This window comes from Eretmochelys imbricata, chromosome 4, assembly GCF_965152235.1.
Source record: "Eretmochelys imbricata isolate rEreImb1 chromosome 4, rEreImb1.hap1, whole genome shotgun sequence".
NCBI classification, from domain to species: Eukaryota; Metazoa; Chordata; order Testudines; family Cheloniidae; genus Eretmochelys; species Eretmochelys imbricata.
The window spans coordinates 16,352,556-16,368,073 of record NC_135575.1 but is presented as its reverse complement, the minus strand read 5'-3'; the positions used below and the strand labels follow the sequence as shown (position 1 = coordinate 16,368,073).

The 15,518-nt window shown below is 41.5% G+C and overlaps 1 protein-coding gene across 3 annotated transcripts in view; it reads left to right on the top strand.

Annotated features, from left to right (window-relative positions):
- The window catches only part of MOB1B (MOB kinase activator 1B), an 82,255-nt gene that overhangs the window by 48,603 nt on the left and 18,134 nt on the right, over positions 1–15,518 (top strand). For all 3 annotated transcript variants that reach the window (XM_077814893.1, XM_077814894.1, XM_077814892.1), the window contains 2 exons: positions 5,923–6,089; positions 12,397–12,490. In XM_077814893.1, coding sequence (XP_077671019.1) covers positions 5,923–6,089; positions 12,397–12,490 — 261 coding nt within the window. The remainder of the gene's footprint in view (positions 1–5,922; positions 6,090–12,396; positions 12,491–15,518) is intronic.

The window sequence follows — 15,518 nt, the reverse complement described above, 5'->3', positions numbered from 1 at the left end:
GCATTGGTTTGGTTTACATTAGAAATATCAGAAGTTGGCTTCCTCGTCCATACTGGAGAAATAGTGGGATGATTGGCGGCATGTGCCTGAAACCTGAGTGACTGAGAGAGGAAATGATGTTTGGTCACTGTTTAACACTTAACACCTATTTTAATAATCTCTTGTATTTTCATCCATCACTGTGGCAATTACTATCAGGTTATCTTGTCCATTTGAGCTCCTACAGAGGCAATTTCCAGGAGCTTTTTGAGCTGTTTTGCTTTCCACTCCCCCTGTTGGCATGTTAACTGTACAGCTTGTGAGAGATCCACGTACTGTAGGGAGCATCAGCTTCCTCTTCTTTTCTGAGAGCACTCCAGAGGTCAAAAAGGCCTGATAATGTTACATTAGTTTGAACCCAGTTTGGCTGGCAATAAATGAGGGTGGAGGGCTGCTCCAGCAATGGTTTCTCCACCTCCTCTCCGCCCATGAACAGCAGTTATCTTATTTGAGATGCGATACTCGAAACGCAAATATTATTGAATGCATTTTAGAAGTGCTCTACATCGGAGCCACCTGTTTCCTGTTCCTACTCAGTGACTCTTAATTGCAGTAGCAGCCAGCTGCTACTACAAAAGTGTCCAATACCTGCTGCAGTTTGAGACTCCCCTGACAAGTCTGTTTATCCCTCCAGAACCTACCACAGTGCTTCCCAAGCTAGCAAATAAGGTCATTAGCGGGGTAAGGAAATGTGGTAGCTCTGGGATTCCAGAGAGAGCCACATTAACAGGCTCCTGTTGCCCTTCATGCCCAAGGGATGGCTCTGGCACCAGTGCTTGATCCTCTTCACAATCTCCTTCTATACATCCCTAACTTCCCTATACCCTCTGAACTTTGGATTGCTTAGTTCAGGAGTGCCCCAGGGATTTAGCTTCCCTCACCAGTTTTGTACCCTGATCCTCTCAAACAAGATGTTCATGTACCTCAACAGCCTCTTTGATTGAATGACTTGGGTGTTCTCATCTTTCCTCTTGATCCAGTCACATTTGGGGTTATTCCATATTTTCCATTTCCTGTTTACAAGTTCCCATCAATACTACTTCACTCTCCTTTGGAGAAAGTTCTTGCCTCATCGGAGAATTCTCCCCCTCCTCTGAGACCCAGTCATCTATTTTCATCATTTCACAGGAAACAGGGTTCCTCATTTTTCTCTTTTGAGCCTAATGTTAAGAAAAAGAAAACCAGACATAAAAAATACAAGCCCAATATCCCCTCTTACAAATCTAGGCACCAGTGGAACTCCTGCAAGCTAGCACTAAAACCTCCATCCAAAGAGGGTGAGCCCTCAGAACATTCTGATTCAGATGAAACAAGCAACCTCTGCAGTGATAATGACTGAATACTTTGGTCAAGTTGATCCACTCCATGCTGGCCATCACAGAGCCATCCATGTCTCTCCTGAATCCAGACAAGAAAAATTTAATTAGTAGGGCCTTTCTGTGGTGATACAAAGTACCTCATTACAAAGGCCATAAGTTTTTCTTGGTACCAAAGATGGATTCCTCCTTTCTGCACTGAAGCCAGGGCTACTCCCTATCCAGAAAGTTTGTTTCCAACGGATGGAGCAGATGTCCTTAAGTATTTATTTTAAACTATTAAAACTGAAAGTTCTTGCAGACTTGGTTTTGGATACTCCTCCATGGGTTTGAGAATTGCTGTGGTATGCGTGCTTACTGTGTGCACATTTCTTTTATAACCTTCTATAGCCTTATTACCTTATAAAAGTCTGGCTGACTCAAGTGCAAACCTGGATCCCCCCTTCTCCTCCCAGAATACATTTAAAATCCATTCATCTCACAAATGTGTTGAGTTGGCCAGCATGGTTATATTGTGCCCAAATACAGTTCCAAGGTAATGTATATATTTTTAATATACAGAATTTTGTTATTAAAAATGGGCTTTTCCAGAAAAAAAGACACACATGCCCCATGTGCTATCCCTATCCTTTGCAATTCACTTCTTGTCCTGATGAAGGTCCAGATAAAATCTTTCTAGTGGACCTTCAGACAATAAGGATAATAATGATTCCATTCCGTTTGGGAATTGCAAAAAGGCTGGTAATCTCCAGCAGATCTGGAGAAACTACCTGTTCCAGAATCTCATTGTCAGCTTGCTAAAGTTAAAAGTCATCAGGAAACTTTATTGTAATATTGCTCCACCAATAATACCAAGAGAAGAAGAACATAAGAATGGCTGTTGTGGATCAGAGCAATGGTCCATCTAGCCCACTGTCCTGTCTTCTGACAGTGGCCAATGCTCTTCAGAGGGAATAAACAGAACAGGGCAATTATCAAGTGATCTGTCCCCTGTCGTCCAGATTCAGCTACTGGCAGTCAGAGGTTAGGAACCCCCAGAGCATCGGGTTGCATCCTTGATCATCTTGGCTAATAGCCATTGGTGGACCTATCCTCCATGAATTTATATAATTATTTTCTGAACCTAGCTCAAAGGAAGAACTTTAAGCAATTACTTCCAAACTAGGAACTTGGGTGGGGACAACCCAACAGTCAACAGCAAAAAGCTAACACTTTACTGTGAGAAACCAGAATTATAGGAAAGGAAACTGCTTTTACCTTCAGGCTTTCTTTATTAATCATAAAGCAGCAAGAAAGGGTAATAATACATTTTTTGCAAGCCACCTCTCCAGCCAAAAGTTGGAGAGTGACAAATATTTAAATGTCTTAGTTTTATGAATCTTAGATTATTTTTAAAAAGTTGTCACTTGTGGAGATTTTAAGGAAGAAAATTGTAGCTTTACAGAAAGGAAAAGCAGAGAGGTGCAACACCATATAGAGTTTAGAAGTCCAAGTCACGTTCAGTGTAAATGTTCAAATATCCAAGAGTTCTTCTCTTAAGAGGCTTCCCATTCAACAGAATTTAAGCAACTAATTAGTAAACTCCAATTTCAGTAATTTGCTTTTTCCCCTTCCCTTGTTCAGATTTAGCTGCTAAAAGACCTAATGACACAGTTAGCAAATATATGACAAACTGCCACATGACAACATTAAGAAGTCCCTGTAATTCCCCACTCATCAAACTCTTTAAAAATGTATCTTCATTGCATTCTTTCATGTGCATGTCTCTTCTTCTTAATAGATTTGTAGAAACAAACATGTGATCTTTCAGGTTTGTTTGTTTTTCTGTTATGCTGCGGAGTGGGTAAGTGGGGAAAATACAAAGGAAAAGAGAGAATTTATTTACAATGCTTTTAGGCGAAAATGTAGCTAAACAAACATTGTTCCAAGCATCAGCCCTGCCTCGGAAGTGGGCAGTCTCATCTTTTTGTGACTCCTGTAACATGCAAACACCTGCATAACAATAGTTTGTATTATTCGAAAATTTTGAAAGCCATACCCCTGAACAGAAGATACATTGAAAAATTAGAAGGGCTTTTGTTACAAGAGAAGAATATTGGGTGGTGTTTGCTTTGGATGCTCCATAGTGTCTGGATTTAACTTATTCCCCCCCGCAATCTGGTCACTAGAAACAAAAAGAACTCTATCTTCTCTTTCCAACAGAAATCTGCTCTAAATTCACTTAGAAATCATTTATGGCTCCACATATTGGCTGTTCTTATGAAATCCACTTCTGCAAATACTTGGAGCATCACACTTTGGTGCATTTTTCGAACATTTTCTAAATTAAAATGCTATGCTGGCTCATTACCCTTCTTTAAAGCTGAAGTAACTAAATTTCCTCTAATTCTATCCAGATTTTCTTTCTGAGGCTCTGTTTGTTCAGCAGCACATGCACACCAAGTTTAAAGTTTTTAAGAAGCCATTTTTTAGCTATCCAAGCACAAACTTTAAATAATCTGGATTGGTATAAAACAGAAAAAGCAAGAATTTTCCACCTAGAAATTTTTTCCAACTGTTATAAAAATTTCCAACCAAATATAACTTCTAGTCTGAAAGAAGATGTGAAAACCCTTCACAAAATCCATAAAGAAATGGCCTGAGAAATATATGGAAATAGGGGTTGGAAGTGGAAGTGTCAGCTCAGCTATAACTATAGCACTGCAGAAGCAATTCTGTGGCTAAGTATATTTTAATACTTTAATAGTGATCCAAACAATAGTAATTATTTATAAAGTGTATTTGGAGCTGCTGTGTGAGATTTACCATCTGTGACCGGGGTCCCAGGGGGTGCCAGCTGAGGTCACTCAATTAGGGTGAACTGCAAAGAATGGGGCAGACAATCCCCCATAAAACTGGTGGATATTCCAATACTTAGATTTACCAAACCAGTATAAAACAGCTTCTTTATTACTTCACTGGTTACTCACAAGTCCAAACAACACAGTTCCCTTAAAGTGATCCAGCCTCAAGCCTCCATCCAGATACCTAAGTCACATATGATGATTTCTGAAAATCTTATTTCATGACATAAAAGAAAAGGCAATTTGCTTGTTTCTCCACTATTCACAGATTATTTGCAATACATTTCAAAGAGAGATGAATAGAGAGATATCCCGTGTTTACAATTCATTTAAATGATAGGATGTTCTTTTGACCTCTGAATTACCAGAATACAACATAGACAGGGATTGTTGATTACATTGTCCGAGGACCCTACTCATACATATGTAAATACACAAAAACACAAACATTATCTCCCCACATGTCTTTTGAGGGTTGTTTATTTTGCAGGATGTTTAACCCTTTCTAGCCATGTGTCACACCATCTTTTTAGGGAAGGTAAATATTTGCATGTAAATAGGTTGACCGCAGATTAATATGACCACTGCACTGTTTTTAATCATCTGAGAACCCTGAGGGTTATACCTTCATAAATAACAGCCACTTCAGTGTGGTGTACTATATTTTCAGTGAGCCCTATACAGTGAAACTACAGCTGGTCTGGAACATGCTGATTTTAGCTTTTAAATGTATTTTTCTCAGAGTTATTCAATGTTACCCTTTTTCCACAGTGAAAGAAAGTATTTTAAATGTAATGGTTTTGCCTTCTCTCCATTCTTCCTTGTCACTCCCAAACGGTTTCCTCAGTAGAGTGAGGCAAAAAAATTTCAGCAAAAAATGCATTTTTCAGGGTCTGAAACTATTAGCTTAATTGGGGGAATAGTGCAGGTAAAGGAAAAAAATTTCAAAGGGTCAAAACATTTCAGTTTAACTTTTTACTTTGAAATGACATTTCAATTTTGAATCTGGCCCGTTTAAAACTAAACATACACAAAAGGTGAAAAGCACCCCAAAAGACCAAAATCAAAACAAAAAACTTAAAAAAAAAAATTGATTGGACTGAAACCTTTTGGTTGATTCGAAATGAATATAAAAACTGAAAAAAATTCCTTTTGGGTCAACTCAAAACATTTCAGTTTTTTCAAAATCAAATTTTTACAAGTCTTCTGATTCAATGAAAAAAATTGTTGGTTCAGATCAAACTGGAATTTTTTTCAGTTTTTATTGTTTGGCTCCTAAACCGAAAAATCTAGTATTTGCTCAGCTCTACTCATTTAATCTTTGGGAGGCGGGAGAGAATTTCTTTTTTGTGGCTTTAAAATGTGGTCATCTTGATTCTAGTAAGGTGCTTTTTAATGTTTTGACTTTGACCCAGTTTGCAATGAGATGGGTGGTAGGATGGGTATCCCCTTTTTCCAGCTGGCTCTGAAATAATATTAATAGTTGAGAATACAGTGAAATAGGAAGTAATCTGAGTTCCGAGCAATTGTTTAACAAATGTAAGTCAGTTCTGTAATTTGTAGCTCTTTATTTTTGTAAACATCCTGCTTTATTTAAATAAAAATCTGGAGGGAAAAAGGTGTTCACACTAGTGCTACACTGATTCTTAACTTCTCTGCTCCTCTCTCCTTCCCCTCAATTCCTACATGTTCTTTTATATCTTTTTTTCTTCTCCCCTTTGCAGTGGTAGTCGCTCTTCTAAAACCTTTAAACCAAAGAAAAACATTCCGGAGGGGTCTCACCAGTATGAGCTGTTAAAACATGCAGAAGCCACACTTGGAAGCGGTAATCTCCGGATGGCTGTTATGCTGCCAGAGGGTGAAGATTTAAATGAATGGGTCGCAGTTAATAGTAAGTTGACTGACCTTTTCTATATGAGATGGGCAGTGATGTGGGCTGATAATGGATAAGGACAACTGCATAGCTGTCTCTTGTGCAGTGTGTGGTTCTTAATGCACTGGTCAGTCTGTATTGTACTGTAATTGAAAGAGCAGAACCATGGTGTCTATTAGAATTCACAGCAGCTAAGTGGCTCAAGCTAAAAACCCCTCTGTTCCATGTGGTGAAATTATGGGTTTTTCCAAAACAAATTTCTTCTCTTTGTGGTTAAAATCTAAATGCTCATTCATGAATTAGATGAGTAGTGAAGGGGAAACACCAACACTGTTTTTAGCAAATAACTAAGTATTATCCTAGGGTGTTTTACTCCTTCAGATTCCAGCTAGAGCTGTGTTTCACAACTGTACATGCTTCTCCACATTGAGTTTCAAACATTTGCTTAGATGAATACTACTCAGGGTCAAGTCTAAAAGAAATGTGAAGATTATAAACATATATGTAGAATGTCTTTTGTCCGCCCTCACCAAATTCTAAGATTTTTGTTTACATTTCCAAAGCTAATCTCTTCCTTTTGTTCCTGCCAAGGTGTTAGCCTATGTTCTGCTAACTTCCTGACTTGGTTACTATAACTTCGTCCTTGCGGTTTTTCCTATCTCTTTCTTCCCATCCAGTCTATGCAAAAGAGATGCCCAAATTATCATCCTTTCTGCCTGCTGTGACCATGTTTCTCTTCTTCTTTCCCCACCCTCTGAATATTTACACAGGCTTCCCCTCTTCTGTAGTAAGTTCAAGGTTCTCCTCACTTACAAAGTTCTCTTGAATACCATCCCTGCCTACAACTCCCATCCTTTATATTTTGCACATGCCTCTCCTTTTTGTCTCCTTTGTACTGCCTTTCCTGGTGCCCCATCATCTTGGAACAGACACTCAGGGAGCCAGCCCCCTCCATCAAAAGTTCCTACAGCCCTACATTTCATGGAGAGTTTTGGCTGTAATAACCGTAAGCCCCATGTAATTTTGATATTCTACCTGTTGTGCGTTTAGACTGTAGACTCTTCAGGGCAGGAACTTGGTGGTTTGGTGTGCTTCCCCTGTTGTACAATGTTGTATGCATTGGTGTGCAGTCAGGGGTGAAAGTAAATCAGGAGACTTACTGGTACGGAGTCAGGGTGCCCCTGTTCCCCGGAAGGGGCGGGGCCTCGGGTGGAAGGGGTGGCAGCGTCCTTTGCTGCGGCAGCGCTTTAATGTCCCTGCCCCTTTTGCCTCCCCTGTAGGCGACCCTTCTGGCAGGGTCCGTACGGGCAGGGCCGCCAACGGGGAAGGGGCAGCGACATTGAAGAGCTGCCGCGGCAGCGCTTTAAGGATGGTCCTTTGCTGCGGCAGCACTTTGAGGATCCTTAAAGCGCTGCTGGAGCAAAGGACCGTCCTTGTGGTATGAGTCTCCAACATTACAGGGGGATATTTAAATCATCGAAATAGGTCTTGTACAGAATTTAGCATGAACAGATTTTTTTTTAACTGTCTAAAAAGCAAAACTAATTTTGGTGACTAAACCATTACCAAGGATGCTTCATATACCAATTATACTACTCCTGCTTTCAGTTGCTCTCCAGTTTGCCACCATCAAAGCCTATTAAAAGTGGCCTGTAAAGGACAAACATTGGGTTTGTTACCTTTTTAGGATATATAAAGAAGGCCTAATGTTTGGTGCCCCCCTAGTAGAAGGGTATATGCTCCTCATGCTGCAGGCACACTTGTACAGAGTAAAGCAGTGTGCCTCGGTCTGAGGGAGCAGAGAGGGCAACGTTTCAAAACTGCTGGGCGAAGAACAATGGAGTAGAAAAATGGAACCTAGGAATTGCCCTGCCAGATCAGACTGGTGCTGTGTCTCATCTGATGTCATGTCTCGTGACAGTGGGCAATATTTGGTAATTCAGAGGAAAATGGTAAAATCCCTGAATTGGGTAATTGTGAAGTTAATTGCCCATATAAGTTTCTTCCTTATCCTGAACAGTGGGTGGGGTGGTTGGCTGATGCATGAGGGTTTATGTATCACTTAACATAATTGTGGATGTTCTTCTTATCCATATAAATGCCTAATCCTTTCTGAATCTTGCCAGACCTTGACCTCTATGATGTTTTGTGGCAGTGGGTTACATACGTGTGTTAAATAGTTGATCCATTTTACAAAATAGTTTTATTGTGGGAACTTTCAATGAAGTTGAAAGGCAAAAAAATTAAAATATTTTTAAATTATTGGGTTAAAGGTCCTACATGTGCAATAAACATATGAGCTTCAGAACCCCCTTATGAGAAGCCTGCTATTCTTCGTTTTTCAGAGAAGAAAGAAGCTGAGGTACAAAATTTTAAATGTGTTCCCCCAGGACACAGTGACAGCTGTGGAAATAAAACCCACAAACCTTGGTTCTTTACTTGTTTTAATCACCAGATAACACACTCTTCAATAACTGGAGAAACTGCTTTTAAAAAAAACTCTACAACCTTCATCTCTGTGACTGAAAAGGGGAAATTAAAAACCTAAGGCACTGCATTACATGTGTCAAAAACAGGTGGCCCACATTGTGCTTGTTTGTCACACGCTGATGAATTTGGAGGTTGGGAGATATGCTTCATGCCCTTTTGAAACTCAGAATGTGGGCTTCAAAGCAATAACAGTCATACTTTCAAAGCCCGTGTGGTTTTGGGCATGTCTGCATTTAAGGAAACATCAGGGTTTGTGGGGTTTTGGGGGGATGCAGATTGGAAACCTAATTAACAGCTCTCGAAGACCGGAAAGTTCAAATGGGCTGCAATATACAAAATGTGCTTGCAGTTCTTTTGATATTAAAATTTCCTATTAAGATTTTAATAATTTAAGGTGTTGTTTTTTTCCCAACAAGTGTTAACAACCCTCCCTTTCTATGACTACCTCCCTCTTCCCCTCCCTGAATGATGTCTTGCCATTTGCTGCTTCTACTTCTCCAAAGAATGTGCACTAAACACGTGATCCACCAGTCTTGAGCTGATTTGCTCCTTGGTGATTGCGCTTGCAAAATGCAGTTTATAGCCTGTGTTTACTACATCCGCTGAAAAGTCGGATGAACTAAAATAATTGGCAGGAATTTGTTGGGCGTGCTCTGCATATAGTCTATGAAGTAACTTTCCTTAAGTGTCATTTATGGAGCCTAAAGAACCTCTTCTGTCCTCTCCCCTACCTCAGGTACTTACCTTGACAATCCTTGAGTTCTGAGGGTGGATCCCTTTTCCATGAGGGGATTGCCTGAAAGAACTCCTTTTAGAATAAGTTAAAGCCTTTCACTGGGGGTTTGTTACTGAGCAGTGCAAGTTATTTTCTTACTGCCCTGCCCCAAGCTCAACCCCAGCCTTGGATAACAGGTTCAGTGAGACTGAAATGGCTAAGCATGATGTTTCATGTAAACACTGCAAAACCCACAGTGCTCCCTAGCGTTCTGCAGATTGTACTTGTGGGAGTGCCGCATTTTGTAACCGATAGCTCTGTAAAAGTCACCTTCCAATTAAGGCTATCAGTACAAAAATGTCTATCTGAATGCTCCTGTCATAAATATAAAGGGAAGGCTAACCACCTTTAAATCCCTCCTGGCCAGAGGAAAAACTCTTTCACCTGTAAAGGGTTAAGAAGCTAAAGATAACCTCGCTGGCACCTGACCAAAATTACGAAATGAGGAGACAAGATACTTTTAAAGCTGGAGGTGGTGGGGGGAACAAAGGGTTCTCTCTGTCTGTGTGTTTTTTCTTTTGCCGGGACCAGAGCAGGAATGCAGGTCAGAACCTCTGTAAAGGGTTATAAGCAATCTAGTTAGATATGCGTTAGATTCTGTTTTGTTTAAATGGCTGATAAAATAAGTTGTGCTGAATGGAATGTATATTCCTGGTTTTGTGTCTTTTTGTAACTTAAGGTTTTGCCTAGAGGGATTCTCTATGTTTTGAATCTGATTACCCTGTAAGGTATTTACCATCCTGATTTTACAGAGGTGATTCTTTTACTTTTTCTCCGAGTAAAATTCTTCTTTTAAGAACCTGATTGCTTTTTCATTGTTCTTAAGATCCAAGGGTTTGGGTCTGTGTTCACCTATGCAAATTGGTGAGGATTTTTATCAAGCCTTCCCCAGGAAAGGGGGTGTAGGGTTTGGGAGGATTTTGAGGGAGGGGAAAAGACGTTTCCAAGCGGGCTCTTTCCCTGTTATATTTGTTAGACGCTTGGTAGTGGCAGCAATAAAGTCCAGGGACAAAAGGTAAAATAGTTTGTACCTTGGGGAAATTTTAACCTAAGCTGGTAAAAATAAGCTTAGGGGGTTTTTCATGCAGGTTCCCTCATCCCTAGAGTTCAGAGTGGGGAAGGAACCTTGACAGCTCCAAAGATGAGTCAATAGAATATTCAGCTACTTGTGCATTGGGAGGGAAGAGCCTTATTCTTAGCTGAACACTCATTCAAATGACATTCAAGGATGTGATTTGTTTGTCAAGCTGACTGAACGAGGGCATTAATTGAATATTTTTGGGATCCATCTCAACATGACACAGGCATAGAAGTGGCCCTAATTTGGTTTCACACACCTTGCCCAACGAAGATAAATAGTAGAAGGTCTTAAGTCTCTTCGGGCTTGTCTACACTGCCACTTACAGCGCTGAAACTTTCCTCACTCAGGGGTGCACTGAGCAATGCAATTTCAGTGCTATAAACTGGCAGTGTAGACAGTGCTACAGCGCTGGGAGCCCTTCCCCTCACGGAGGTGGGGTTTTTTTTTGTTTTTTTTACAGCGCTGGGAGAGCTCTATCCCAGTGCTGGAGCCTCAGCAGGGCTTTAACGTCAGCTGGGTAGACTTACCCAAAGGGTACATCTACACAGCAAGCAGCAACCAAGAGCCCAGGTCTACAGACTCAGGCTTGCACTAAAGCTCTTAAAAATAGCTGCACAGATGTTTGGGCTTGGGCTCTGAGGCCCACCCCCATACCTAGGCATCAGTGCCTGAGCTCCAGCCATAGCTCGAAGGTCTACATCGCTCTTTTTAGTGCCAAAGTGCAAGCCCCATGAGGCTGAGTCTGTAGACCCAGACTCTGAGTCATGCTGCCACGGGCTGCTGTTTGCTGTGTAGAAGTACCCTTAGTGCTTTGGTTGAGTCTGCAGACAGACGGAAACAAAACTAATTGTGCATCTGTTCACGTTGTCAAATCTAGCCATGCAGCCAAAAAATGAAATAATTTAGCAGTGACAAAATGAAATAATAGATTTTGGAAATTGCAGCTGAATCTGTCTAAATTTCACATCAAAATTTTTTTGTTAAAAATATCATAGATCATCTTTTCTTGTGGATTTGTATTATGTCAGCTCGCCAGCAGAGACTATTACAGTAGCTGGATTCTTCCTGGGTGGAAGGCAGATGGGAATAATTGCAGGATGACAGGTGGAACCTTTATCCCCATGAAGTGTTATTCATAGAACCGGAAGTATTTAACTGTTACCAGTCACAGAGTTGTTCCATGAAATACAGCTTTTGATTAATTCTCCTGCTTTAATTTTGCCTGTAATTTACATTGAACTGAGAGAAAATATGCTCCTAAAGCATTCCTTTGGGTGGCATTGGAGCAACATGGAGAGTGCCAACTGCAATCAGGATAGTCAATGGGGGGAAAAGTAGGCTTATTTTTATAAATTGCTTACGGGGACCAAGACTTTCAAAAACAAGAGCTTAAAGTTAAGTGCCTAAATAAGAGGCCTGATTTTTAAAAAGCACTGAGCACCCAGCACCCCCCAAATTAAAATGGGAGGTGCTGGGTGCCCAGCAACTTTGAAAAAAAATGTTTAGGCTCTGTTTTAAAAATTGTTGGCCAAGATAGATTATATATGGTTACTGTTTTCCTTCATTGCGAAAGGTGCAATATTATTAAATATTTCAGAGCGCTCTCTCCCAGAATGTGTAATAAGCATACTCCCAAAATAAACAAATGCTAAATGAAATGCACTGCTAAATGAAGTGCAATGTTTTTAAGTACATTAAAAGGCTAAACATAAATTCTTAATAGTTGGCTCATAACCAGCAGGACAGAAATCATCATATGGAAATGGATTTTAATATAACGTTTCCACTCGACTGTCTGTTTTGTCTGTGCCCCACATTTCCTTTGTAATATTTAAAAAGCAATTAACAATGAGGAAGCTTCATTACAAAACTCTGTACACCTGTTCAGCAGTGGGTATTTTGTAATTAGAACTGCATGAAGTTTGCATTGTTGGTAGACTGTTACCAGACTGCTAACTGACTGTTTAAATTCTTCACAGCTGTGGACTTCTTCAACCAGATAAATATGCTTTATGGTACTATTACAGACTTCTGTACAGAAGAGAGCTGCCCAGTGATGTCAGCTGGCCCAAAGTAAGAATGCTCAGTTCCTCTTGCATTGAAGGTGACTTACAAAGACTGAGAAAATGTTGTGCCCTCTCTTGTTGCTTTATGATATAAAAAGAAGGCCTGACACGGGTGGGGGCGGGGAGGGCCTGAGGTTCAAAACCCCCCCCCCATCTTAGAAATATCATGAATGTCCAATTTGATCTTTCCCAGTGAGTTCTCCAACAAAAACAAAGTCTCTGGAAGGCAGACTGATCTCCATTTAACCCCCTAAATGAAGGGTTGGGGATACTGAAAGCTTTTCTTTCATGTGTTTTCGTTAACTAGATATGACAAAAATAATCAACCACAGTTTTAAACAGTCTGAACAGAAATCCCTCCCCCTCTCAATTGCTGAAGTTTGACTTACTTGATACATGTCATCTTGTACTTCTATTAGTTCTGCAGTTCTCCAATGTCTTCCAGAGTGGAAAATACTTGAAATTCTAATGTAAAATAAACAGGGAAACAAACCTTCTGTATATTGAAAAGAACTTGATATTACACATAAATATTTTATAAAAAAGTGTGCGTGTGTATCTTCCCCATCTCTCTGTTTTACTTCCATATGCAACATGAACTTTTTGATTTGTAATACGTAGTTTAGGAATACAGTGAAACTATTCATCTGCAATACTGTTTATCTGATTGGAAGCAAGCATGCTGTCTTTACTTGGTGGACTTAAGTTAGTGATAAAGATTCAGAAGAGTGCTTGTCTACCCACGCAACCAGCCTAATGTGGTGCAGTTAGACCAGTATAAAAGTGCCTTCTACTAGCAGAGTTTATTCCTCTTTCCATACGAAAATAAGGCCTGGTCTAGACAACAAAGTTAGGTTGACGCAAGCTGCCTTGCATCGATCTAGTTGCACATGTGTCTACGCTTAAATTTGTTTCCCACTGATATAAGTGCTCTGTTACAGCGAGGCAATATCAGCACCTCCCCGTGTGGCGTTGAGCCATCATTGTACTGAGGTTGACAGTGCGAGTGTAGGCACTGCATTACCTGTGTCAACCCAAACAGTCCTCCCGCAGCTGTCCCACAATGCTCGACACTGACAGCTCTGCTCACAGTTGTGAACTTCACTGCCCAGGGTTCACTGAGACTGGAAGGCCACCCTCTCCTTTAAAGCCCTGTACATTTTTGAAACGCCTTTTCTTGATTGTCCAGTTTGGTGAGCATGCCTAGCAGCTCTCCATTGTTGTGTGCAACTGCCCAGCTGACCATGCCGGCTACACGCTCCGGACATGCTCCGGCCTGGAGATAATTGTCTCTCCTGGGCCTGTGGGGGGGAGAAGAGGCTGTGCAGGCAGAGCTACAGACCAGCTGTAGAAATGTGGGCATCTACAAGCAGATTGCACCGGGGGTGCAAGAGAAAGGGTATGACAGGGATGAGCAGCCGGGCTGTGTGAAAGCGAAGGAGCTGTGGCAGGCATATCAGAAAGCCAGGGAGGCCAACAGTCGATCCAGTGCCGAGCTGCAGACCTGCCACTTTTACAAAGAGCTGCATGCCATTCTTGATGGAGACCCCACTACTACCCTGTAGACTACTCTGGATACCTCAGAGGAGCTCAAGTCACAGGCCCCTGCCGTGAACTGTGTGGAAGAGGAGGAGAAGGAAGAGCAGGAGGATGGGGGACATGCAACCTGGGGGTCCAGTTACGACATGAGCCAGGACCTGTTTGAGGCTCCACTATAGTCCAGTCAGTCCTGGCAGCTGAGCACGGGCAAGCCTGATGCAGCGAAGGAACCTTGGGTAAGGGTTTAAAAATATTTCCCATTAAAATGATGTGCCCCCAGCTTAGCAAGACACACCTATTGACTTTTCACTAATTTACTCATACTAAGCGGTACAACAACAAGAGGTAGAGTTATCTGCTTTTCATTCCACTGTAGAATTATGCAGAGCAGTTTGTTTGTGTATACCAGGATGTCTCCTTAATCCTCCTGAGATCTTGATAAAACTTCCATGGTGGTATTCTGCAATCCTCTCCTGAAGGTTTCTAGGGATGGCACCTTATTTCTTCCTCTGGGTAGGACTTTCCCACGCCAGTCAGCAATAACTTTGGTAGGCATCATTGCAGCAAACAGGCTAGTGGCATACTGGCCTGGGTGGCTTCCGGACACCATTAGCAGCTGTGCTCTCCATGCCTTTGTTACCCTGAGGAGTGAGATATCAGCTAAAATCACCACCACCTCTGGAAAACAGTGCCAGTATTCAATACTGTTGCCCTTTACTCATAGTTCCATGCAACTGAGCAATCCCTCGTCATTTCTCTTCTCCCTGGTGGGCCGTACTCACCATGCCTGGTGCTGTGAGTGGTGCCGTGCATAAGCATTCCAAAACAGACGTGTCAATAAGCATGTCTTATTTAAAACTCTAGGGGAGCGACAGAAGGGAGTTCTGAATCTTAACTTTTGCTTTCCACTGTCACTATATTGACAGTGACAACAAGGAGTCCGGTGGCACCTTAAAGACTAGCAGATTTATTTGAGCATAAGCTTTTGTGGGTAAAAACCCCACTTCTTCAGGTGCATGGAGTGAAAGTTACAGGTGCAGACATAAATATACTGACACATGAAGAGAAGGGAGTTACCTCACAAGTGGAGAACCAGTATTGACAGGGCCAATTCGATCAGGGTGGATGTAGTCCACTCCCAACAATAGATGAGGAGGTGTCAATTCCAGGAGAGGCAAAGCTGCTTCTGTAATGATCCACCCACTCCCAGTCCCTATTCAAGCCCAAATTAATGGTGTTAATTGACAATGGTATCTCTGAATGTTTTTCTATAGCTGCTGCTGTTGCAGCCTTGAGGGATTCCCCCTTCACACCCGCAGAACTCCAGAGCCAGAGAAGGAGGAGAAAGAAGAGGACTTGAGATGACATGTTCAGTGAAATCTGGGAAGCCAGTGCTGCATCAGACCACGAGCATAGGGCCTGGAGGGTGAATGCAGACTGTATGGAGAAGGAAAGACCTGACAGGAGAGAGGCACAGGAGTCCCACCAGGAAAAGG